Source organism: Capricornis sumatraensis, chromosome 15 (genome assembly GCF_032405125.1).
Source record: "Capricornis sumatraensis isolate serow.1 chromosome 15, serow.2, whole genome shotgun sequence".
Taxonomy (NCBI): Eukaryota; Metazoa; Chordata; class Mammalia; order Artiodactyla; family Bovidae; genus Capricornis; species Capricornis sumatraensis.
In genome coordinates this window covers 66,036,389-66,062,271 of record NC_091083.1, presented here as the reverse complement: position 1 = coordinate 66,062,271, position 25,883 = coordinate 66,036,389, and the positions used below count along the sequence as shown (strand labels likewise).

General features: G+C 51.2%; 1 protein-coding gene across 1 annotated transcript; it reads right to left on the bottom strand.

Annotated features, from left to right (window-relative positions):
* Nucleotides 1-1,988: 1,988 nt before the first annotated feature.
* Nucleotides 1,989-23,060, bottom strand: BPIFB1 (BPI fold containing family B member 1). Its single transcript, XM_068987663.1, has 15 exons — nucleotides 22,946-23,060; nucleotides 20,387-20,522; nucleotides 19,593-19,700; nucleotides 18,472-18,621; nucleotides 17,656-17,737; nucleotides 13,639-13,702; nucleotides 11,467-11,552; nucleotides 10,288-10,467; nucleotides 9,295-9,348; nucleotides 8,674-8,832; nucleotides 6,024-6,091; nucleotides 5,510-5,555; nucleotides 4,562-4,625; nucleotides 3,523-3,599; nucleotides 1,989-2,021 (listed from the first exon to the last, which is right to left on the bottom strand). The coding sequence occupies exons 1-15, from the start codon at nucleotides 23,058-23,060 to the stop codon at nucleotides 1,989-1,991; spliced, it is 1,422 nt and encodes a 473-aa protein (XP_068843764.1).
* Between the last annotated feature and the right edge of the window lie 2,823 nt (nucleotides 23,061-25,883).

Here is a 25,883-nt window from a genome sequence, read left to right as displayed (position 1 = left end):
CTGCTTGTGCTTCAGGGTGCAACTTGGAAGGGGATTGGCACAGAAGACCACCTCCCTTCTTCTTTATGGGGGCCAGAGACCCTGCAGAGTGACGAGGGGGCAGAGAGTAGACTGAGGCAGTGTGGTGTAATGGTTAGGGGCTGCTTGGTGGTCAGGCTGAGCCAGCAGAGCCTCAGTGTCCTCCCTTGTCAGCTGGGAGCGCCACAGGCTGCAGAGCAGGCTGTGAGAGCGAAGGTCTGTAAGATCCTTGCTGCTGCAGAACGAATGTTCATCTTGGTTTGGATTCCCCAGAAGCAGAGCTTGAGACCAGGACTGAGAGCGGGTAGTTGATTTGGGAGGCGGTGCCAGGAGACATTGGTAGAAGAGGGGGAAAGTGAGGCGGGGAGGGAGACAGCCTATAAAAGTGTGTATCAAGCAAGCGACCCGTGGACACCTGGGGCTCAGTCCCTCTGGGGTGCCGCGGGAGCCAGCGTGCAGAGGTTCCCTGCTCTCACAGGGTAAGAGGAGGGTTACTTATCCACCGAACTCCAGGAAGCCAAGGGATCGTGGTGGTCAGGACCCGGGAGCCACGGCCATGGCTGGTTTGGACAAGTGCCCCAGCGTGGCCAGAAGTCTGCGCCGTTCACCTCTGACACAGGATCTTGAGGGCAGGGTGGCCATCTGTTCATCAGGACCAGATGTTACCAAAGACCAGAGGTCAGCCCCATCCTCCAGGCTCCATGGAAACCTCAAACTGAACCTTGTAGGACCCTAGGGAGACAGAGGAGCCCCACCCAAGACAGGATGGAGATGGACTGTCTCATCTTCCTTGTGAATGGGGCTCAAAATCCCAGATTTAACGTGACCTAGAAAAATAATGGAATGTGGTGTGTAGGATGTGGACTGCAAAGCATGGCTGGGGGTCAAGGGTGCGTGGGGAACTGAGGCACAGGGCCTGGCACTCAGAATTGCCCAGTGAGTGTTCACTGACCCCGGTGTTAGCACCCTGTGTGGGCCTAGCCGTGTCCTGTTGGAGAAACTCCTTTCTGGCTGCTGTTCCATGTTTCGAGGTGTTCTTACAGCTGTTTTTACTGTGAAGTTGGGTAGCGTCTTTTCCTGAAACACCCGCCCGCCCCTTCCTGCCAGGCCCCCATGGGACATGAGCTCTGTGTGCCAGGATGGGCCCGAAGGCTGGAGAACAGAGGACTTATTGTCTTTCCCCAACCTCCTGACATCAGGGGAGCCAGGGAGGCAAGGGCAGTCACGCACCGTCTCAGCTGGAAGGGACTTCAGTGATAAGACCCAACATCCTGGAGCTCAGGTGACAAGAATGACAATGACATTGTTTGAGCGCTTCCCATGTGCCAGGAACCATTTTCTTTCATTTCATTCTTACCACAGCTTTCCAAGGTAGGGACTACAAGTCTCCCCATTTTACAGAGAAGGAAACTGAGACCCAGAGAAGGGGAGCCACATCCCAGGGTCAAACAACCATCGAGGGGTCCAGATCAGAGCTCAAAGCCTGCCTCCAAGAGTCATGCTGTTCAGTGAGCCCTTGACCCACCACATCACCAAGGTCAACTCAACGTGTGTCCCCGCCAGAGAGGTTATCCTACCATTGGTGGTCTAGAAACTGACATGGAAGGCGAGAGGTGGCAACTGGCTTTCTCCTTCCTGAAGCTCAGGGAGGTGGTCAAAATCTTGGACCTTGTCCACATGTATTTTGATGTCAGCTAGACGTGGCTTGGACGTGGCCCCGATGATTCAGATGTACTCGAACATGACCTACCTAGATGTGGCTCGGATGTCTAGTCCCTAAGCTTACCGGGGTGAAATGACCCTGAGTTGGTACAAAGACATACTCCGGACTGCAGGATTCACAAACAGTTTATTTATTGTAGGGAGGGACAGACTATAGCGCTGGCTCCCACACTCGCACTGAGACACAGCATTCCGTGGAGGGCCACAGTGCAAGTCTTCACTGGGAGAGAGGAAAGTGGGCTGAGATTCTAAGAGGAGGCTGGGGTGACCACAAGGGTGTCCTGGAATTGGAGGAGAAAAGTCAAAAAAGTTTTAAAAATTTTATTTGACTGCAGCGGGTCTTCGTTGTGGCCTGTGGGATCTAGTTCCCTAACCAGGGATTGAACCTGTGCCCCCTGCATTGGGAGCATGGAGGCCTAGCCACTGAATAGCCAGGGAAGTCCCCTCAAAACATGTTTTAACATCCTGCCCTGTTGTGGCTTATGGTGGTTTGTCCTCCGCCAGGTGACTGCTAACACTGGGAGTCAGAAGCCTGTACTCATAAAGGGTTCTTGGAAGGGTCAGGGTAGGACGGTCTGTGTGTGACCAGTGACACCATGCAGGGGTCTGGGGCATGGATGAAGTAGCCGGCTGCACAGTCTGGGATTATACAGGACAAGTGTCTCCACCCTAGCAGATCACCAAATCTCGCAAGAAGTTTTGTCAAGTGTAGATTCCTGACTGTATCCATTGGGTCCTAGGCAGCTAACATTTTTAACAACACTCTGATTTTTTTGGGGAAAACTAAGTGTGATACGAGGAATGGAACCTATTAGATTCTCCCCAAAATTTCTACTATGATAATTTTCAAATATGTAGCAAAGTTGAAAAAATTTTATGCTGAATATTTGTATGCTCATCATCTAGGTTCTACCATTAACTTTTTTTAAACCATACTTGTTTTATCTCAGATCTATTCATTTATTCATTAAAACATAAGACTGTAAACAGGGTATCAGTGTGATGCTAGTCCTAAACAAAGGAATAGAGCAAAACAGGAAATTTGGAGAAAACATTAGAAAAAAAAAGAGTGAAATGATGCCTTTCCAACCCAAGCTGCCAGTGATGAATGATGGTTTGCAACTTGATTTAAAAAAAAAAAAAAAGAGAAAGTTGCTAAATGCCCCCTAATAAGAGATGCATGAAATACACTAAGCTCTAGCCACCCAGTTATATGGACACCAGTTGTCCATCCAACATGAGTTAAGTGCAGCACGTGTCTTAGATAAACTGCTTGTGTGATAATTGAATCGTTTTATGTAACAGTTCACTAGTGCATGACCTGTGTATTCAGACATCCCTGGCTAGAAATAGGCAGAGCTGGATTTGAATCAGTTCTTTGGTTCCTGAGTCTAGACTTAGGCTCTTTTGTTATCATGCACAGTATGTGGTCATACTTCTCCATCAAAGCCAGCTGAAGTATGGACAGATTTTGAAGGTGGGCAGCTGAAAATGAGTCAAATGTCAGCATGTCTTTGGAGCCAGTTAACAAAGCCTCTTTCCTTTCCCCCCGCCTGAATGACAGGTGGGATGGAAAAGGCTGGAGGCACATGACCCCCGACTAGGACAGTCACCCTCTTCCACTTATAGACTAGGACACAAGGCCGTGAGAGGAGAAGGGACTCGCCCAATGTCCCCATAAGTGACCCAAGGAGCTAGGATTGAATGCAGCCCCTATCTCCCATCCCAGGGCTCTCCCTCTGACTGTGCCCTCCCTGGGGGAGGGTGTTTAACTCCACTCACCTTGGTCAGAGACAACGAAACCGACTTAAATCCCAAGTCTTTCACCATTGACACTGGGATCCCAGATCTTAATTTGCCTGAAATCACAAACGTGGTCAGAAACTCGTGAGCTGGTGGTGGGGTTGGGTAGCTGTCAGTGGGCTCACAGTTACTGCACGTGGCATGCTTGATTTAGACTTCTGCCTCTGCTTCCTGTTCTCTGGCCTTGGCATCCACCCTGCCTCATCTCCCCATTCTTTGCCTCCAGCTCCAGCTTCTGGCTGTTCCAAAGGGCACCCTCACATCCTTTCACATTCCTGCTCAAGAACCATCAGGGGCTCCCATCATCCACAGCAGAGGGGCTTATACTTTGAGATTTCTCGCTCTAATAAAACAAAGACATGAAAGAAGCAGGGTGGACCTAGGTTACCAGTTCACCCACCCCCATGACCTGAGGTTCAGTAAGAATAATCCCCTCTTTTCTCTTGGCTTCCTTCACTAGTGACACAAATAGCAATCCAGCTACAGCCAACAACAGCAAGAGCTGTTGACACTGGTTGTGTCAGGCGCCCCCTCTCTTCTCTGTAAAAACCTCTTCTTTATGCCTCTGAGGAAGGTGTTGCTCTTTCCCCATTTTACAGATGGAGAAACTGAGGCTGAGGATGATAAGGTAGTTTGTTCAAGGCCAGGCAGCCAGCAGAAGAATCAGCACCAGAGCCCAGGTGTATCGTAAGTCCATGGAGCATGCTCTGGTTGTCTATTTCCACTCCTGTCTCTCTCCTGCTGTTAGCCTGTGAGCCTGGGACATTCCCTCCACCCTCTGTGGGTGCCCAAGTTCTGGCATGAGTGAGCAAACTGGGCTGGGGTGCTGGAGATGGGAGCACTCATTTCCAGCTGGATGACCCAGAAGGCTTCCTGGAGGAGGCAGAATTAGAACAAGGCTCTGAGGATAGCTGGAAAATAAATGAAAGGGGCCCCACATGGAGGCACAGGCAGAAGAGGGTAAAGCGCCTGCCCTCAATGTCCTGGGGAGCAGGGAACAGACAGCAAAGGGACGCACCATTCTCGTTTGGCAGCAGGATGGAGGTGAGGATCTCGGTGGTGATGTTGTTCAGAAGTTTAGGCTGTGAAAGAGAAACGGCCCCGTCACCCTGGCTGAGAGTCTGTAAGTCCTCTCAGCCATTCTTCAGATGGGCATGGCCCTGCCCTGTGGTGAGGGCAGCAGGTGAAGATGCTGAATCTCAGGTTCCCTGCTGGTCAGAGTTGCAAGGGTTCAAGGATCAGACATGCCGTGGGGGAAGCAAACCAGCTGGCCCCAGATCGGGCAGGTGGGGAGACTGGGGTGCATTCTGGGGTGTACATCTGGCCCCCAGTCTCTAGGGCCCCACTGCTCTGTTCCAGCAGATTTCTCCAAAGGAATTTCATCCTGTTTCCTGAGTTTTTGACTTCTCAAAGGAAGCCAGAAGTCCCGATTTTCATGTGGAAACCACCCCATTTAAAATATTTAAAAAAGAATTAAGAGGCAAAACAAAAGGGTGGAAAAATATGCCTCCCCCACCCAAACAAAGAAACAAATACCCCACCATGGCAGAAGAGAGGATTCAGCCAATTTGAGATCTCTGATTCATTTTGACTCTTCAGAGCAACTAAGGATTCAGGGGAAGGGTCTGCCCAGGGTCACTGAGATGAGTCTATATGAGCAAAACGTGTTACAAAATAGATTTGTTTTCTAATTTATGGTCAAAACTTTACAGAAAGTAAGTCTGTGTGTATCTGTGTGTTTGCGAATGTGTAGACTCTCAGCTGTATCTGGCATACAGTAGGTGCTCAGTAAACACTTGAGCCAGGAAGTTGGACTTTGTGGCTGAGATCGGGGAGGCTGGCCCGCTCACCATGGAGCTGCCTGTGGGGACCTAATTCAAAGCCATTTCTAGGCAATGTCTCCTTTTGCGATGGATCATCCTGGGCAATCTCCTGCATCCCCAAGGGAAAATCTGTTCATACTCACGTTGAACAGGCCGATGTCTGAGTTCATCAGATGGATCCGATCAGCTCTGCAAGAGAAGATGCCCCATGAGGTTGGTCCTTTGGAGTCGCATCCATCCATCCATCCACCCATTAATTCCACAACTATTTACTGAGCACCTACTATGCACGAGACACGGCACAGGCTCTGGATACAGCAGGGACCCACATGAAATCCTTGCTTCATAAGCTTATATTGTAATGCCCTCATACACTGGAATGAGCTTACATTGTAATGTGCAGGGGAAGTGGGGGAGATAGCAAACACATGGTTGCCCCAAAAGCAGGCAGAAGGATCACCCCCAGGAGTGAGGACCATGGTGAATGGCGGAGACCATCTGGGCAAGGTGGCCTTTCCCTTTCTGCCCATTCCCAAGCAGCCTTCACATGACACTCACACTCCAGAGGTTCAAGACCCTGGGTGTTTAAAGAAAGCAGTGGTCACCAGGCAGACTCATTTCCATCTCCAGAACCTTCTCAGTAATTTTTGTATTTACCTGATTTCATTAAAGCTGAGCACAAGTAGGCTATCTTCGATGTAAAACTGAACGTCCGAGGAGGCTTCCTGCAACAAGAGAGAGAAACCCAGGACCCATTTATTTAGAGGATTTTTGTCAGGGGTTAGGTGTGGGGCTCTGCATGGAAGCTCTGGGATCAAGCTGACATGGTCTGAATCTCAGCTGTTGGCTGTGACCTTGGGAAAGGGTCTGACCTCTGTGGGCCTCAGATTCCTTCTTTATGGGTACAGGGCTGGTACCTGTACCCATGCCCCAGTGAAAAGGTTGCACATAGGCCTGCTGATGAGGACAATGATGACAGTAGCCAACATCCACGGGAGCCCTCCGTGTGTGTCAGATGGTGTTTTATGAGCTTTATTTGACTATCTCCTTTGATCCTCATGAGACTCTGTGAAATAAGTCCCATTATTATCCCATTGTAGAGGTGTGTAAACTGAGGGACAGGCTGGATGGTGACTGTTATTATTGCAAAAGTCTGAAGCTAAGCCAGCCTCAAACACAGGTAGATACATCCAGTATCTTGACCCTTAGACTCAGGGGAGCTGAGTACCAGGCTCCAGGGCAGCTGCACCCAGAGAACAGACTTCTCTGGCAGGCCTGGGCTTGGAGGTCTTTTCTAAATTTTTGATTTTTTTTAGGCTATGCCGAGTGGAATGCTTTTGAACTGTGGTGCTTGAGAAGATCTTGGGAGTCCCTTGGACAGCAAGGAGATCAAGCTAGTCAATTCTAAAGAAAATCGACCTTGAATATTCATTGGAAGGACTGATTCTGAAGCTGAAGTTCCAACACTTTGGCTGCTTGATGTGAAGAGCTGACTCATTGGAAAAGGCCCTGACACTGGGAAAGATTGAGGGCAGGAGGAGAAGCGGGTGGCAGAGGATGAGATGGTTGGATGGCACCATTGACTCAATGGACATGAGTTTGAAGAAACTCCGGGAGGTAGTGAAAGATAGGGAAGCCTGGCATGCTGTAGTCCGTGAGGTGGCAACGATCGAGCGACTGAACACCGTATGTGGAATGTGGGTCTTAGTTCCCTGACCAAGGATGGTGGCCTTTGAAAAGTGCCTGCTATTGGCCACGGAAGGGAAGTCCCCAGGGAGTGAGGCTGGCTGGGGTCGGTCCCCTCTCCCTGCTTGGCGGGGGATCAGGGTATCCCCACACCCCCATGGGAAGCCAGGGCACCATGCACCCTGTAATTGTGTGAATGGTGCCCACTGACAAGGGATGTGGACGGCTTGCACAGGGCCTGCAGCCACCCTCCTGTAAGGAGAGGGTAATGTTGGCTTTTGACAACCAGATGCTGTTCAGGCTTCTTGGCTAGGCATGGAAGGCCTTGCTTATCCAGGGCCCAACCATGGGTCTTGCCTCGTCTCTTCCTTCTCCTTGCCCTCTGTAGGATGCAGTTGGTGCCCCACTCAGATCCCCCTTTTTTGGGTGGGGCACCTATTCCTCAGCTGCTGAGTGTCACGGCTGCTAACAGTTCCCAGCTATTCCCTGGTCTGGGGACCTGCCTTTGCTGGATCGACCTTGCTGGGAGGCTATGTTCTTCCTAGTTTGGGGGCAGTTAGTGACCAATAACTGACAGTCAAGGGCATGCAAGAGGCTGGCCTTCCTGTTTCAGCCTGGGCTCAACCCCGTGGTGCCACCATGCTCCAGAGCTCACTGTGGGATGAAGCAGAAGCCAGCTTCCAGCTGAGGCCACATCCTTGCTCGGTCCTTCTCCTGGGAGCTCTCCTCCAGTACAGCACTTTTCTAAGGGTTTTTCTCTTGGGCCTGTTTCTAGCGGTCCTACCTAAGATATCTTCTACTAGGCCTGTCCTTTGATGAGCCCACCCCCAGATCTTTATCCACAGAATCCTTCTAAATGGAAGCTCTGAGATCTGACCTGCTTTTGTTACTGAGAAAAGCAATTCAGAACTTACTTGGAGATGATTTAGTTCTGTTTATCCTTTGGAAGAGGAAGAATTATCCCCTTTCCTTCTAGGCCTGTGGTTTGGATAGAGCCAACCCCAATCTCCCAATGTGGGATGTGTGTGTATGTGTATGTGTGTGTGTCCCAGCTCAGAAAATTTACATATTTCATTTTTCTGGTCACGCTGATTGGTTCATGAGAGAGCATTTGACCCTAAGTCATCCAATGAGAGTCAGCTTTGGAACTTTTGCTGGAACTACTGGGAAAGAGAAGCTTTCTCATTGAGGTTGCCAAGCTGATAGGTTATAAGCCTGATGTGGCTTAGGGGCACTTCCAAGAAAGGACAAACTGCCTGAGGATGAAGGCAGCACAAAGAAAAAAACAAGGCTGCCAGATGGGAAGAGAGAAGAATGAAGATGACATTGTTTGAATACCTGATATAGCTATTCTGGAAACCAGCACTGACCTGGACTTTTCAGGTATATGAGCTAATGCAGTTCTCTTTGTGCATGTGAATTAAATGTCTGCCCAAAGATTCTGACTAATTAAGAGTTGAGCCCCCAAAGCCCCTGATTCTTGGTTCAAAATTCCCCTCCCCTAGCTCTGCGAGGTAACAAGAGTGGCAGAAAGGTTTAGCAAAGCAAGAGGGGGTGAACAAGAGCAGTGAACAGGGGGATTCCCAGGGTTGCTGCCAACATCTCAGACAACTGAACTCACGATGCCCAGGGTGAAGAGGGGGCGGCTGTCTTTATCGGTGGCGAATATTTCCAGCACGATCAGTTGGACCACCTTGGCATTGCCCTGGTCCAGAATGAGCATCGGGGTCGTCTGACTCAGGATCTTCACGATCTGTGTGGGCCCCAGCTGCTCTGCTGCCTGGAAGGACATCAGACCCATATGATGCCTCCCAAGTGCCTCCCCATAGTCCACGAGCCCCATGTGGTCCGTGAGACCTGGCCGCTGCCCACCTTCCTGGCCTCCCCCATTCCTCTCTGCGCTTCCTCAGATCCTGGAATAAATTGTTGTTCTGCCCATCTCACAGTCTTTGGTTTGGCCTCTCCCTCCGTCTGGAATATGTTTTCCTTCAGGGGAGCCCTCCCTCATCTCCCAGGCTGGTTCAGATACCCTGGGAGTTCTCCTATAACCCCTAGAATCTGTCTGTCCTTTGTCACCACTAACTGTCCTGTTAGAGTGAAATCTCCATGAGGACAGGGAGCAGTGTGTTACAGTCACCAGTGCTGGGGGGACAGAGTGGTCCCACACTTCCCTCCCTCCCCAGACGCCAGCGGACAGACCACAGTAAACACCCTCCAGGTTGCAGATGGCAAATGGACCAACCGTTTCGTCGATCACCTTGATGCTTGACTTCAGCTGGCGGGCTACCTCAGGAAGCTGAGGAAGAGAGGAGGTCAGAGCTGGTCAGCTGGTGGGGAGAGGGGAGACACACCTGCAGCAGTCCTGCTGCCAGGATCCCCCCAAACCCTAGAGAAGCTGGGAGAGTCTGGTGGCCCAGTGCACGTGTCTGCCCCTGGTGGGAAACAGCCTCCATGTCAGTGGCTGTGGGAAATGAAGTCCCAGCCAGCCTGGACGTTTACTGTGGATTGGTGGTGCCTGTGGGTCTGCGGGCAGCTTCCTGTTCTCAGAGGACGCAGAGAAGCAACCCAATTCTTACTAGAGCTGTGAATGTGGTTGCTGGTGACCACACCCATTTCCCTGTCTTTCCAGCGTCTCTCCCTGACTTCTAATCCCCCGAGAGCTTGGTGATCTGTCAGCTGACTTAAAGTCCTGCCCTGCTCCCCTATCTTTGGGCCAACCCTGCCCTTTTCTGGGCCCCATCAGTGACCTGGAGGAGATGGCACACCCCAGTGGACTGGCGGTGGTTTTCTGTTGTGCTGGGTTAATAAGGATTCCGAGGCTGTGACAGAATCCAGGCTCAACAGGCAGGAGGGCCCTGGGAGATGAGCGGTGTCTGCCGTGGGCCCTGCTGTGGACGGCAGCAGTGCATCGCCGTCCCCGGGCCAGTCAATATCTAGGGTGCGCTTTGGACAGGACTGTTCTCTGCTAGAGGAAGCAGGTCTTTCAGGCTCCAGGAAGGCAGAACTAGGACTGGTGCTGGATGTTACAGGAGCTTTTCAGCTTTCTAGTTATATTATGTCAGAGGCAGTCTCTGTTCAAGGAAGGAGTGAGCTCTCCGTTGCTGCAAGTATGTAAATCGATCCTGAAAGGAGGTTCCTGCTTTGGGGAGGTGGGGTCCTTACACCCTCTTTGATTCAGGAAATCCCCCTGAGGCAGCAGAGCTGGCTTCAGGCTCTGTTCCATGCTGAGACTTACCACAGAGTCCAACAGGACTGTGAGTTTTCCCGAATGGAGCAAGGCAGCTATGATGGCGACCACCACATCCTTCCTCATGGTGAGCCTGAAGGGGGTCTGGTTCAGGGTGGGCAGATTCAGGGAATCCCCAACATCATTGAACAGCTTAGTCACCTTTCCTTCCGAGTTGAACAACCTGGCCTGCAGAGACACAGAGCAGAGAGAACTTAAGCTCCACAGTGTATCTAGTAATAACCTAGAAGGAAATGACACCCTCCAGCCTGTTTCTCTTTTTGCAGTTGCCACCGGGAAGCTTAGCCTGGCAGTCAGTGCCTTGCTGTAGATGAAGAGCTATCTCAGCTACTTAGCAACACCTACTCCATCTGCACCCCTCAGGTAATCTCCAGTTTAAAAAAAATCTAGATGTCTCATTTGGTACTTAGGTTTCAACTTCTCAGACACCCCAGAAACCCTTTAGAGGAAGAGAAAATTCAAGACTGCAGCAGAATGGATGGGAATGTTTGATGCTGCAGTTTTCCAGGGGTCCATGAAAACGGGTCTGAGGTTCACGCTGCCTTTCTTGGCCTGGTCCCAGAGGGTGTCCGGCCCCTGTGTGGTGGGTGGCTCCGTATTTTAGAAAGAACTGATGGTTATTGGGCGCCTCCTGCCTGCCGGGTCCCATGTACTATCGTTTCCTCCCCTCTTTAGTGACTGTGTTATTACATTTTACAAAAGAATTTGAGGATCAGAGAGTTGAAGAAGCTTATCCCAAGTCCACACAGCCAGAGAGTTTTGGAGCTGGAAGAGAAATTTAGATCTGTGTGATCCTCCATAATGTGTCTGCATCCTGGGCTCTTATTCAGAATCACCAGATATTTGAGGATTGTCAGGTGCTTGCCTGAGAGAAAGACCAAGAGTCCCTCCCACTCTGGCCCCTGATGGCGGAACGCAAGGTTGGAGGAGGTTGGGTCATTGGGGTCAATATTCAGTGTATGGCCCGTACATTCCAGTTGCTGACTTTTTTTTTTGCCAGAACGGTTTACATGGGATGTGGTCAGCTTGTTGAGACTTTTCTAAGTCTGCCTGTGTGTACTGTGACCCGTGTTTTCTCACCTGAAGCAGACCAATGGTCTCCGACTACTGTGGTCAGAGAAGGGAAGGAATGTCCCCACTTTCCCCTGGAGGTCCCATGACACTCACCCCCAGGATGAGATGGACAACACTGTGGTCGATGACAGGAGAAATAAAATCAAGCTTCAGGTGCTCAGAGTTGAGAGGCATGGGCACTGCTCAGGGAGAAGAAAATTCTGTGAGGGTGGAGGGCAGTATTGCATGCCTTGGTGGGAAGTTGCTTTTGGCTGAAGCACCATTTTTGCACAGGGTGAGGGGGGGCGTGTGTAGGGGTAGGGGCAGGAGTCACGATGATGTTGATAAGGACAATGATAAATATGATGAGATACTGGCTGACATTTATCAAACACCCGGTAATGCATTAAATTATACACATGTTAGCTCATGGAATCCTCACAATAACCTTAGGTCTTGCTATTACCCTCATGTCACAGATAGAGAAACCAAGGCTCAGAAGTGACATGACTTGCTCAAGGGCATACTGTAAAAGGATCTGAACCCAGTTGGTCCTGTGTCAACATTTTGGTTTGGAACAAAACTGACCTACTGTTTATACCTCTTCATCTCCCCCCAGTCTGATCTGTACCCCCAACCCTGGCAGGGTCTGGGTCTGTCCTAGGGATCCCTTGCGTCCTCCTCGGGATTCCCCACTTGGCCACCAGGTGGCAGTGGCGTCTCACCTGCCCTAGCTGTTGGGTGGAGAATAGAGACCAGGGAGGGATGTGGGAAGTTCGTTCCTTGGTCTGCCTGCTTCTGGGAGAGCCTGTGGAGTCTGGGGAGTCTGGGGAACCGTCCCCCTCTGCCCATAGGGAAGAGAGGAGCTGGAGAGACTTGGGGTTCTTGCCCTAGTAGCTTTGGCTAGCCTCTTCCCGCCTCCGAACCTCAGTTTCCTCATCTTAAAATGGGGAAAGTGAAAGTGAAAGTCGCTCAGTTCTGCCCGACTCTTCGTGACCCCATGGACTATACAGTCTCTGGAATTCTCCAGGCCAAAAACGGGGAGGCAGTAGTATACTTGCCTTGTAGATTGTACAGGACTGACACCTAGCAAAATCAGCGCACTCAGATCTGGATGAACCAGACTTGAAACTGACAGAAGTGAGTTTAAGCCTTCCCCTATCACTAATTCCTCCTGTGAACTTGGACAAATGGTTTCATTTCTGAGTTTCCTTATCTGTTAAGTGGAATAATGATCACTACTTCATGGAGTTGTCTGAGGAGTCAGTGAAGCAATGTAAATAAAATACTCAGCCCAAGGACTTGGCCCAAAGTGGGTGCTCTATAGATGCTGAAAACCTATTGATTCCATTCTCCTCTTCCCAGTCCTCTCTGGTGGCTCTTTGAATGGGCCTCTTCAGATCTCCAAAGATTAGATGGTAGTGTTTTCTTCTCCCCACCAATCCCCTCTCTGAGGGCTTCCAAGAATTCAGACTTTCACTGTGAAGGGTCTGAGGATACAATTTGTTTCTTCCCTTGATCCCTCTTTTCTGATAGCCCACAGTAGTCTCTGTATCATCCATCCATCCAGCCAGCCAGCCAGCCAGCCATCCATCCAGCCAACCATCTATCCATCCATCCATCCATCCATCCATCCATCCAACCATCCATCCAACCATCCATCCATCCATCCATCCATCCATCCATCCAGCCAGCCAGCCAGCCAGCCAGCCAGCCAACCATCCAACCATCCATCCATCCATCCATCCATCCATCCAACCATCCATCCATCCATCCATCCATCCATCCATCCATCCATCCATCCATCCAACCATCCATCCATCCAGCCATCCATCCAGCCAACCATCCATCCATCCAGCCATCCATCCAGCACACATCTGTAAGCACCTCTCTGTGCCAGGCAGAGCATCTGCCATGTACCAGGCACTCTCCCATAAAATTTTAATCCTCAACAATCCTGGAGGTAGGGATGTATAAGCCCCCTTTCTCAAAGCCATGGAACAAATCAGTGGCAGAACTGGAATTTGAACTTGGGTTTATCTGGGGCACCCACTGGCTTACATAGAACCTTGCATGTATTATGTACTCATGAAATCACAGCTGTGGTGATTTCCTGTCTGTTCATCCTGGGCAGAGATCAGATGATGCTTGTCCCTCTTGCTACCGGGCTGAGTTGCTGCTCAGGCCTGACCAGGGGAGGCTTGCCTTGGGCAGAGGGCAGAGGCAGTGCTTGGAGGTCAGCTCAGCAGTCAAGGAAAAGGGAGAGAGAGAGAGTGGTGCACTTACCCTTCGTCAGGTTCAAGAGTTCCCCACGCATATCCTCAAAGCCCGCCTTGAGCACAGGACACAGCTGCAACAGCACAGATGCAGGGCCTCCGTCAGCCAGGGCCAGCACGCAGCCCCACAGCGACCCGTGCCCAGTGCACCTGGCTGAGCCCCGCCCTTGTGCCCACGGCCAGCCAAATGTTCACCGTGTGCCCGAGCACTCAGTGGCGCATCTGCTCCCCAACCATCACCGCTGCTCAGAGATCACCACAGCTGCTGGCGTCACCTGGGATCTTTTGTAATGATTTGTCCCTTGCCCTGTGTCCAGGTGTGTCTGACCTGCCAGCTGTGCTCCCCATGAGACTCATCGTATTCACAAAAGCCCATGTTTCCATAAGAGGGAAATCCAGAATGCGTTCCTTCATTCACTTCTCAGTCACTGACTTCCTCGCACGTGTCACATTAGAACAGAGGCCAGCAAGACAGACCCAACCAGACTGGTAAACATTCTTTGTGGGTTTCTAGCCCCAACACATCTCTTTGCCCCTTGAATTCTTCTTCCCTGAAAATTCCAGCTGTTCTCGGGAATTCCCTGGCAGTCCAGAGGTTAAGACCCTGCACTTCCAATGCAGGGGATGCAGGTTCAATCCCCGGTCAGGGGCTAAGATCCTACATGCTGTGTGGCTTGGCCAAAAAGTTAAAAAAAAAAAAAATTCCAGCAGTTCTCAGCAGGAGTGATTTTGTCTCCCAAGAGACATTTGGAAATTTCTGGACATTTTCAATTGTCGCAGTTTACTGGGTAGTGTTACTAGCATCTAGTGGGTGGAGGCCAAGGATGATACCAAACATCCCTCAGTACATGGGACAGCCCCGAAACGAAGAATTATGGGGGCCAAGTGTCACAGTGACAACCCCAGGCTCAGCTGTTCTGCTTGGGAAGGAAGTTAAACATTCACCTCACTTCATCCTGGGCCCCAGAGGCCTTGCTCCTTGCCCTAAGCAGCCTGTTTTCCAGGGCAGTGCTCTGAGACTCTGTCATTTTGTCTTAGGTTAAACTTCACCAGTGAAGAACCTTCTGGTTGACCACCTTTTGCTACTTTTGAGAAATGACTATGCACTTTGATAAATGTTAATTTTTCCTATGAAAAGCCAGTTCCCTTCTCCAGCTGCTTTGCCAACCCTGAACCCAGGGAAGATGGAGGAGTTGGGTTCAGGGACTCCCACCATTTTCTGCCTGTTCCTCGTGGGAAAGGTGCCCCTGGCCCCCTCTGCACACCCTGTCATAATTCCCCTTGCTTTAGTTCCACCCTGGGTCTCAACCATGGTGACATGCTAAAATCCTCCTTTGGGGGAGCTAGAATCCTCTGAGATACCAGGGCCCCACCAGGCCAATTAAATCTGAACCTTTGAGGTCAAACCCTGATATCAGTATTTTAAAAAAGCCCTTCCAGGAAGTTCTGACGGGCAACTGGCATTGGGACCCATGCTGAAAGGGGCTTTAGCATTTTCTAGGTGGGCTCCTGCCACATTTAAACATGCTGCCCCTTTTCCTTTCATGCCAAGTGAAATATTCATAGGAGGTAGTTTCAAATCCAGTGATTCCTGGTGGGAAAGCATGATGATTGATGGAAGGCCAGTTTTCTCAAATTGTTCACTGGATTTGGCTTTTCACCCTTAAAAGCAGATATTTTCTCAAACTGTTTCTCAGTTTTTCAAATTGCTCACTGTATTCGGCTTTTCACCCTTAAAAACAGACCATTATGCAAAGAACATTTTATAATCCCAGGTTCTTGCTATCTTTTCTAGTGGAAGATATATTTTTAGCTGGTAAAGTATAATGCCAGTTAAAATGTGATTTTGCCGGAAGCTGGGAAAAAATTTCCAGCTGAGCCCTACTCTAAGAAACTGTCACCTTTAAGTAGAAGAAAAATTTCTTAAAAAAAAAATCTCACATAAGTAAAGCTAAGTTTTACAAAATTATTCCTTTCAAAAGGCTCTCTGGAAAGGTTTTAGAAAGTATTAAACAGGACTTCCCTGGTGATACAGTGGATAAGAATCTGCCTGTCAATGCAGGAGACACAGGTTCGGTCCCCTGGGAAAATTCCACATCCTGGAAGCATATGAGCCTGTGCACCACAGCTATTGAGCCTGCGCTCTAGAGCTTGTGCCCTGCCACTATTGAGCTCATGTGCCTAGAGTCTGTGCTCAGCAACAAGAGAAGCACCATGATGAGAAATCCATGAGCTGCAACTAGATAGCCCCGCTCACTGCAACTAGAGAAAGCCCTCACACGGTGATGAAGACCCAGAGCAGCCAAAAAACAAAACAAAACAAAATACATAAAAATTTAAAGAAAGTGTTAAATATGGCGCAGCTATTAAAATAGTTGTGACTATCATACAGTGGTATAGGAAATGGATATAACTTAGAGGATATCAAATAATCCTGATGCTGAGTGCAGCCACATAAAAATATGGAGATTTGGAAAACAATATACAAAAGAAAAAATAGCTGCTAAGTTAAGGTAGGAGGATTATGGGCATTTTTCTCCCAAAGTGTTGGTTATTATATTGCATTTTTCAGTCAAAAAAGTTTTATTATAAAAAATATATTAATTATCTGATAAGGTATTTTTAACCCCAGGAGAACCACTGGTATGAGCACATCTTGAAATTCACAGTGAAAATCAATGGTCATAATGGCAGATAAATCCAACTTATGAAGAAGGCAATGGCGCCTCACTCCAGTACTCTTGCCTGGAAAATCCCATGGACGGAGGAGCCTGGTAGGCTGCAGTCCATGGGGTCGCTAAGAGTTGGACACGACTGAGCGACTTCACTTTGACTTTTCACTTTCATGGATTGGGGAAGGACATGGCAACCCACTCCAGTGCTCTTGCCTGGAGAATCCCAGGGATGGGGGAGCCTGGTGGACTGCTGTCTGTGGGTCGCACGGAATCGGACACGACTGAAGCGACTTAGCAGCAGCAGCAGCACTGAGTTTTAGCTTATCTGTGACATATAAGGGGCATATAAAGGGAGATGGACTCGTGTTCACTGACTTAGAAAAATAAATCCAACAAGACCTGCTGGGTAACAACCCCCTGATGACACAACCAGGGTAGTGTGGGACCCTGCTGTGCCAGAGCTAGCTTGGATCAATTTTTGAGAACCAACTGTTAAATTTTCAGAAATTTCTAAGCTTGGTGCTAAACCTGACATTATTAAAAATCAAGATGTATACACTTACAATTAAATAAATTATGCTAAGAGCAAAGTCAACTCAAAACTCATTACTTCCTAATTATTCTGTTCTATTTCACCATTATCCATTGCTCCTGAGATTATATACGTCTATTGTATCTGCATGGTGGAAACACCATCCAGTAATGTGCAACCAAACATCTCTTCCTGGCCCCGCTCAAATGTGTGTCCCAATTTCTGTTCCGTGAATTCACACTGCTGCTGCTGCTGCTAAGTTGCTTCAGTCGTGTCTGACTCTGTGCGACCCCATAGACGGCAGCCCACCAGGCTCCCCTGTCCCTGGGATTCTCCAGGCAAGGACACTGGAGTGGGTTTCCATTTCCTTCTCCAATGCATGAAAGTGAAAAGTGAAAGTGAAGTCGCTCAGTCGTGTCCAACTCTTAGCGACCCCATGGACTGCAGCCCACCAGGCTCCTCTGTCCATGGGATTTTCCAGGCAAGAGTACTGGAGTGGGGTGCCATTGCCTTCTCCTAGTAGCTTGAAATTGGCAACAGAAGAGGTGTTTACATCAGGGAAGTCAGCGAATGCTACAAATCAGGGCTTCCTTCCTCCAAGACCTCTCGAGTCGATTGTTAACAATTTATCAGCACATCACTGTTCAAGGTCCCTCGGCTGTCTTTCTTGACCACAAGGATCCACTGCTGAAAGAATGACCCAAGCCCAGAAACTTCCCACTCAAAGAAGACACAGGTCCCTTATCATCAGCCTGCAGTTCCACCTCTGACCCACAGGGGGGCAGGCTTCACAGACCAGAGAGACCCTGACTCTACTTACCTCGCTTTTCACCAGTTTGGGGAGCGCTGGTGTCAGAAGGCTTATGACCTTGTCAGCTAAGCATTGGAGCAGGAAGGAGAGCCTTTGAGGGAGGAGAAGAGGAGAGAGATAAGGTGGGTCAGGGATGGTCACCTCTCCCCTGTGTTATAGAAGGTGAGACCAAGTCCAGGGAAGGAAGGAACTTGCCCAAGGCACAGGGCCTGTTAGAGACAGGGCTGGGTGTAGCCCCTGAGCCTGGGGAAGATGGTGGCAGATGGTTCAAGGGACATGGGCTCTGGACACTGGAATGAAGGCAGTGGGCATTTCCCCCATTCTCCTGCTAAGGAGGGATGGAGGGAAGCATCCAGTCTTTGAGCAGCTGTTGTGTGCCCTGCACTCAGCTGGGTACTTGAGGACACTGCCCGATCTCATCCTCTCACTGTGGAGGTGAGGCGCGGGGAGGTGACTTGTCCAGAATGCTGCCTGGACAGTGAATGCGAGAGTTGCATTATGCTCGCCTGACTGCATAGTTTAGACCCATGGCTGCACTCAAGCCTGCCAGGGGTGTTTGGGGCCCAGAAAAGAGCCTCCTCTCCACTTTCAAATGTTTGTTCCAATTTCTGGCACAATGCCTGAAATCCCATCATTATTGCTTCACCCTTGAGCTCTCTTTGGTGTCACAGATTTCCTGAAAGGAGCCCCAGACCAGGAATCAGGAGGGAAAAGTCCCTTTCTTTCTGTGGGCCTCAGTGTTCTCCATCTGTAAAATGGGGCCAGGGCACCACCTGCTTCCCTCCCAGGTGTGCAAGGGGCCTGGGGAGAGGTGGCAGCACTCACTTGTGCAGCAGGGTGATGCGCAGGCTTCCGCCGGTGTTGGAGCACTCGCTGAGGACCAGGCGGGCGTGGTCCTTCTCGCTTGTCTCCACGTGGATGATGGCTTGGACCTCCACCTCCACGTGCAGCTCCACAACGGTCTTGAAAAGGGGCCTGGGAGTGGAGGAGCCCCAGGCTGTGAGCGCCAGCCCAGCTCGAGGCTGGATCAAGCCACAGCTGCTGCCCACCGCTGCCTCCTGCCTCTTGCTCCTCCCTTCTCGGGCTCCATGCTGGGTTCTCCTCATCCTCTCATGTGTATACCTCACTGTGTCCCAGCCTCGGTGTTTGGATTCCTCTTCTGATTTAAATCCTCCACGCATGCCAGCTTCCAAACTTATACCTGGCTTCTTTCTCAAACGTCTTACTGGTGTCTCAGATTTAATGTGTATATGGACAGAGGAGCCTGTTGGGCTACAGTCCAGAGGGTCGCAAAGAGTTGGACGCGACTGAGCAATTAATACGCACAAACTGAACTACGGACCCTTCCCCAACCCCTCTCCTCTCTTGATCTCCCCTGCCTTTTTCTGGCCACGCCATACTGTCTTGACCCTTCAACCTCCCCACCACCCTAGCCCCACCCCGAGCCCTAAGTGAATCTGTCAGCAAATCCTCTTGTGTCCTCCAAGACATATTTTGAATTCAGCTTCTTCTCACTACCTTCCTGCTCCTAAACCCTGGTCCACACTCTTATTGTCTCCTCCTGAATTATTACAGTAGCTTCTGGATAACCTCCCTGCCTCCACCCTTGCCCGCTCCCCCTACAGCAGCCAGGAGGCTTCTTAAAGAATGTGAAACCACGTCACGTCCCTCCTCTGCTCAGAGCCCTGCATGGCTCCTGTCTTCCTTGGTAAAACCAAGTCCTCACCTTGGCCCACAGGCCCTGTACAATCTGACCTCCCACCTGGCTGTCCCCGCCCCTCCTTCCTTAGGCCACCCTGTGAACCAGGCAACTGTACTCTTGCCTGAGAGCCTTTGCCCTTACTCTCCCCTCTGCTTGGAACTCTCTTTTCCTGCATGGAGGATGGGGGCGGGGAGGAGTGGAAGAAACTGTCTGGCTCACGGTGCCTGACTCAGGGGATACTCACGTGTTGAATCCAGCCACCATGTCCAAGGGAGCCTTGACCATCAGCTGCCTGCCGTCGGCCAGGGGCTGCACCTGCAGCTGATGGATGCTGGCTGAGGTGACTTTCAGCCTGGACGGGACACGGGAGGCTTGAGATTCATGCTTCATATTCAACTGAGCATCATCCCCAGACTGGTCCCCATCTTAGCTGTCCCCCAAAGTGTCTAGGCGGCAGCTGGACCCAAGCCCTGTCCGCTGACTCCCCTCGGCATGGTCTTGCTCCCCTCCCCCTCCCCACTGTCTGAAACATTTGCATGGCTCCCCTCCTAACTCAGGAGATGAACCTGAGCTTCTGGGGCTGACCTGTAAGACCCTCTGTGCCCTGGCCCCTTTGACTTCTCCCTCTTGGCCTTGGGGTCTGAGCACCAGCCGTTCTGACTCACCCCTACCCTTTGCCTCTGCCCAGGTCAGTCTCACTGCCCCAAATGCTATTTCTTCTTGTCTCCTGGTGAGCATGGAGTCATTGGCTCATCTGTCCCCACCACTGAGAAGCATTGCCTTTTCTCTTCATCCTCCCACCCCAGGCGATCTTCCTCTGGGGTCTTCCCTCTTAGGGTTCCTGGGTCCCTTTTATGGTTCTTGGTAACTCCTCTGGGAGTCACTGAAGGAGAGGCTTTTTTTGATCCATCCTTCACAGTCAGGCACAGAGTTGACACCAACCGACGCTTGTTGACCGATCCATTGAGCATGCAAAGCATGTCCTGGACAGAGGAGTGGGCAAAGAGCCAGCTCCCAGCTTGGTTCTGCTCCACTTACCAGAGGATATGCTTCAGGATGGATTTCACCAGGCTGCCGGAAATGCCCCCGGACGACTCCTCCTCCATGGCAGTGAGCAGTGGCAGCTGCTGCAGGGTGTTGGTAACGTCGCGATTCTTCAGTTTCTGTGCCAGCACTGGAGACAGATCCCAGGGATCAGGGTCCAGTGGGAGGGGCGAGGAGGATGGCTTGGTAGGGGCTCCAGGCTGGGAGGGGACATCACTCAGGGCTACTTGGACTGGGACATAAGCTGAGGGGAGGGATGACTTCATTCTGAGGATGATGGTCCAGATGGATCGTGTTCACATGGAGACTGTGGCTGGGCATGGGTGGGACCATTCCCACCTTGAACATTGCCAGCCTCCGCCAGGACACCTGGAACAGGGACCTACGTGTCTCTCACTATCCACTGGCAAACACTTCGAGAGGCAGAGAGCTCCTAAGGCCTTGTTTGGGGCTGTTTTGCTGCTGAAACAAACTTGCTAATGATTCCCTGGCATCTGCATTCCATGGGCCTGTTGCCCAAAGAGCCCCAGGTGCTGTACAGAGAAAGGAAGAGCCGGGAGCCCTGGGTTCTGGTCCCTGCTGGATGTCTCCCCTGACGACTGGAGCCCATTTGGCTTGTGTGCAGCGCAGGTCAGAGTGCTGAAGAGCTGATGCTGAGAGCCACATTGGACAGCAGCCCTCAGCCAATGAATGGCTGGTGGGAATTGGTGTATAAAGACCCGGCCTCCCTCCCTCCACCCCTGGGCAGGATGACTCAGGTGTATGTCACCCACCATGTCCCAGAATCCCTGTGTGTCAGTGCCTTGCAGAGACCAAGCTAGCCTTTTTGCCTGCACTGTGACGATGGAGCTGGCCCCCATACATAAGCCTCCTTTGCCAGCCAGCGCACTGTTCAGTACTGTCTGTCGAGGTTCTGGAAGGACATGGAGGAGGAATAAGAAGCTTGGCCCTGGCATGCTCCACTTGCCTAGCTCCAGTGGTATCACCTCCCAAGACTTCGGGCTGGGAGTTGAGTGGATTTCCTCGGGCAGCCAGTGACCCCCGGCTCCCTTCTAGGTAGTTGCCAGAGACAGTTTCCCAGTGAATCAGTGGTAGTCCCTCCTGCAGAGAATTCCATTGGCTCCCTGGCAGGCAGTTCTCTGCCATCTAAACTCAGCCTGTCTACCAAGGACCAACTCTGACCTGGGACAGTTCAGGGAATTTCCCCACCATTCTGGGGGCTTCAACCTTCTCCTCCCATGAGTTCTGGGGGAGGATTCTCCCCACCAGGTTTTTTCTCTACTTGGATTTCAGCTCCCTGCTGTGTCCCAACCTCTAAGGGATTCTTTGGCATTCTCTCTTTTTTCCTTCTTAGCTGCTTTCCCAGTGTTTCAGTTCTTGCCAATAATATCTGATACAAACCCATCTGTTGGGCTTACTGTGTGGTTTCTGCCTTCTGACTGGCCCTGACTAATGCAGTTGCTCAGCGGGACTGTGCCCCAGTTCCCAGTGATAACTGGCTTGCCTTTACCTGACTTGCTTCCTGCTCTCCTGCAGCTGTTGCCTGGGATCACCTCCAAAACCACCCGCTTGCACACAGCTCCTCGACTCATACTCTGCTGCTGGGGAACCTAAATGGCTGCCCTTCTCCAAGCTCCTTCTGGCTGAAATTCCATGTGCTTGCAACTCAGTGTAGGCCCAGAGCATATGTGCCTCCCCCAGGAGTGCCTGGAGTTCTCAGCTCCCCTTCCATCCTAGGGGATCCATCCTCTCTAGCAGATATATATATCCACAGGCTATAGTGCCTTCCAGCTGTGTAGGACCTGGCCCAGGCACAGGGCCACAGCCCAGGCCCACTGTACACAGAAGGTTGGTCTCTGTGCTCCAGTTGGACCATTTTTGGTGTCACAGCTGGGCCGAGGATGCTGCTAAACAGCTAGAAGGCCCAGGACAGCATTCCCCCTATAACAAAGAAGTATTCGATCCCCAAAGTCAGCAGTGCCGAGGCTGGGAAGTTCAGCTGTAGAGGTCATTAAGCAGTTGTCACTTTCTGTCTTATTGGGTGATCCTGACAACCCGGGGAGCGGGGAGGCCCTCTTGCAGAGGAGGAAGCCAAAGCTCAGGGAGCTGCCGGGGCCACAGAGCTGGAGCTTGAGAAAGCTGTGCCTGGGGTGCAGGCAGCCAGACTCCCAGCTGAAGGTGCTTGCTTTGGAGACTAGTCGCCTACTAGGCCTACCCCAGAGGAGGGGCTCTGGCAACGAGGTTTAGGCAAGAGCAGCCGGAGAGGCATTTCCATCATCGCATGTGGTGGCCACATACTCCTCTGAGGGCTGTGGACCTCAGAGTAGTAGGTTTTAGAATCATGGAATTTAAGAAAGGGATATTGGAATCATAAATACTTGAGAGCATAGACCCTCCCAACCTTTGTCACTCACCCCATCAAGTCTCACTCCAGACTTGGGATCCAACCATGCCTTGTGTACCCATAGTGATGGGGAACTCCCACCCTCCTTGGAGGCCTGCTCCACCTGCCCCCTGCCTTACAGTGATAAAGCCTGGGTGGCCAAGACTTACTTTGCTTGATGACTTCTGTGCTGAGACTGAGAACCACAGGAGGGGTTAAGGTGGCTCCTACCAGGTTGGCTGCCAGCAAACCACAGAGGAAGGTGAAGGTCCACGGGTAGGCCATCTTCTTTGAGGTTAGCAGGTGGCACGTGGCAGAACCTGGGATGAGCACAGAGGGCTCCGTTAGCTGAGCAGAGAAGGCCCAGGCCAGGCCTGCCATACTTGGTGGCTTGGGGTCATAGAGTCCAGGAGAGGCTGTTTAGTGAGATGGTTAAGAGAGCAGGCTCTGGAGCCTGACTGAGTCTCTGTGTCCTTTGACAATCAACTTAACCTCTCTGTGCCTCAGTTTTCTCATCTGGAAAATAGGCATCATGACTGCTACTTCATTGAGTTGAGATTAAATGAGATAATATCTAGAAAGCATTTAGCACCATGCCTTTTGCATGGCGGGATTCCCAGGTGGTGCTGGTGGTAAAGAACCTGCCTGCCAGGGCAGGAGATATAAGAGATTTGGGTTTGATCCCTGGGTGCGGAAGAAACCCTGGAGGAGGGCATGGCAACCCATTGCAGTATTCTTGTCTGGAGAATCCCATGGAAAGAGGAGCCTGGAGGGCTACAGTTCATAGGGTCACAAAGAGTTGGACACGACAGAAGCAACTTAGCATGCAAACATGCAAGGTGAGCACCTGGTAAATATTAGTTATTTTCTTACAGGACATCCACCCTCAGTGCTCAGGACAAAACATTTCTGCTTCTGTTTTTTTTTTCCCCACCCATCATTGTGGCACTTAAAGCCCTCAGCCTCAGCCAATTTCCCTCCCTGGGTTTCCCCTCTTGCTCTATGAAGTTCCAGTCATTCCAAGCTGCTTGAAGTTCCCAGAACAAACCCTGCTCTCTCCCCTCTGTGTCCTCAGCCTGCTCTTCCTGCTTCCTGCAATGCTGTCCCCCTTCCTTATCTGCCTGCTGAACTCCTGTTCATTCTTGAAAACTCCACTCATGTGTCCCTTTCTCTGTAGAGATTTCCTTTTCCTGGAACCTGAGAGCCTGGACCATACTTGCAGAAAGGTCGCCCTGGGGGCTAGTGTGTGTCCAGGACAGGAAGTGCAGGCTGGAAGGAGATGAGCATTCACGTAGGAGGCAAAGTGGTAGGAAAGCTGTTTTGCTTAATTCACAGGATCCGCTCGACCAGACTGTGAGCTCCAGGAGGACAGATTGGGTCTACCTGCTCCCCTCTGAGTCCTCAGCACTCAGCATAGCACACAGTGGTTAATAAGTGGTTGCTGAATGAATGAACAGCCCTGGAGCCCTGGAAGAATGGGGGAGTGTGAGTTTCTTAGACTGAGGAGGTCTGGGCCATGGGAACTGCTGTCAATTCACAGGACCCTCATTCCTGAGTCTTGGATGCCTGAAGGAGGAAGAGAAGTGTTGTGGGCTTGGGAGTCAGACAGACCCGAGTGGGAGGGCAGCCTCTACAACTTGCTGGGTGTTCTCAAGCAAGTGACTTGTCCTCTCTGTCTGTTTCCTCATCTATAAAATAAGGGGTAATGATAATGATACTTACCTTGCAGGGTTGTTGGGAGGATTCAATGGGACCAACCCTTTGTGGCCTCGTATGCCACAAGTGCCTGATGAGGGTTAGCTGTTATTCTGATAATGACAGTTATTGTCGCTAATTCTGGGGTCAGAAGGAGCCACCTTGCTGTCAAAGCCAGAAGACAGAGGGGACGCCCTCCCTGCACCTGCTTCTTTGCCCAGGAAGCCCCCATCCCCACCCCATCGTCTTTTGTTTCAAGTATCTTGACCCGGTTTTCCCTTCATTATTAACTCACACTGCTCTCTTCTCCTCTGATCAGAAGCTCTCAGGGGGGCAAGTGGATGGTTGCCTTCCCTTCTGAGGAAAATTGTCTTCTCTGCAAATCCAAGCACCATACGCCCACCCACCACATTGCATCTCGCCTCCTGGCTTTTGCCTCTTTGAGTATGCAGTCCCATTTGCACGAGATACCCTTCTTTCTTTCTTTGTCCAGCCAGTTTCTACTCAGCTTCTCCACCAATATATCACCTCTTTCAGGAAGCCTTCCCTGACTGTCCTCTACCACCATGTCCCTGGGCTCTCCTCGAGCATAGCATGTTGGTCCATCCTGGGAGTATCTTGGGGTCCAGGACAGTCTGATAGTTTTGTCTTTAGAATCACCCCAGCCCAGGGCTGGCCATAGAGCTGCTGGTGTGCGTGGAGTGGGTTAATGTCCCTGGGATGAGGTCAGGGAGAGATGGGACCAGTCCAGTTCCCTCCTCATTGCTGTTTTGTCTTCTGGGTGAAAAAGCTGGACTCCTCTCTACCCCCGGCCCTAACCCTAACAGGGTCCTAGTGGACTGAGAGGGGCCTTACCCTGGGGTCAGGCCTCTCTCTTGCTCCTGACCTGACCCCAACAAGTGTCTCTAGCTCACACCCTTCCTGGTGATGTAGGCCCTTCACCCCTTCCCTACACATTTACCTGGACACGCGGATGCCTTGGCCTGCTGCTCTCCTCACCTGGGCACTGGGTCTGGAAGCCCAGCCTTATATCCTGCACACCCTCTGCATTTGGACTGAGGTCTCCAAAGTAAATATTTGTGGCATCTGGTAAACCACAGAGCTGCTGGGAGGCAGGCTTGGGACTCCAGTTTCCTGAAGTTTGGAGAAGCAAGGATCCGGCTGACGTGAGGGATGAGGGTGGGGCACTGGGGCACATGGCAGGGGAGCTGGGCCAGACAGCGTGCAGCCTGTGCAAAGGGCTCCCTGCCTCCTGGGCAGCCATTCCTGTGAACAGGGGCAGTGATGACAGCAGGCACAGGGATGGGAACAGGGGCAGGGATGAGACCAGGGGCAGGGATGAGAACAGGGGCAGGGATGAGACCAGGGGCAGAGATGGGAACAGGGGCAGGGATGAGACCAGGGGCAGGGATG

Excerpts from the sequence above, each read along its gene's own strand:
- BPIFB1 (XM_068987663.1), bottom strand. The coding sequence starts at position 23,060 with ATGGCCTACCCGTGGACCTTCACCTTCCTCTGTGGTTTGCTGGCAGCC. Across the intron at positions 11,553-13,638 it reads ACTCTTGAACCTGACGAAGG|TGCCCATGCCTCTCAACTCT; the intron begins GTAAGTGCACCA and ends CTCCCTGAGCAG. Across the intron at positions 2,022-3,522 it reads TTTCGTTGTCTCTGACCAAG|GACACCCTTGTGGTCACCCC; the intron begins GTGAGTGGAGTT and ends CTCCAATTCCAG.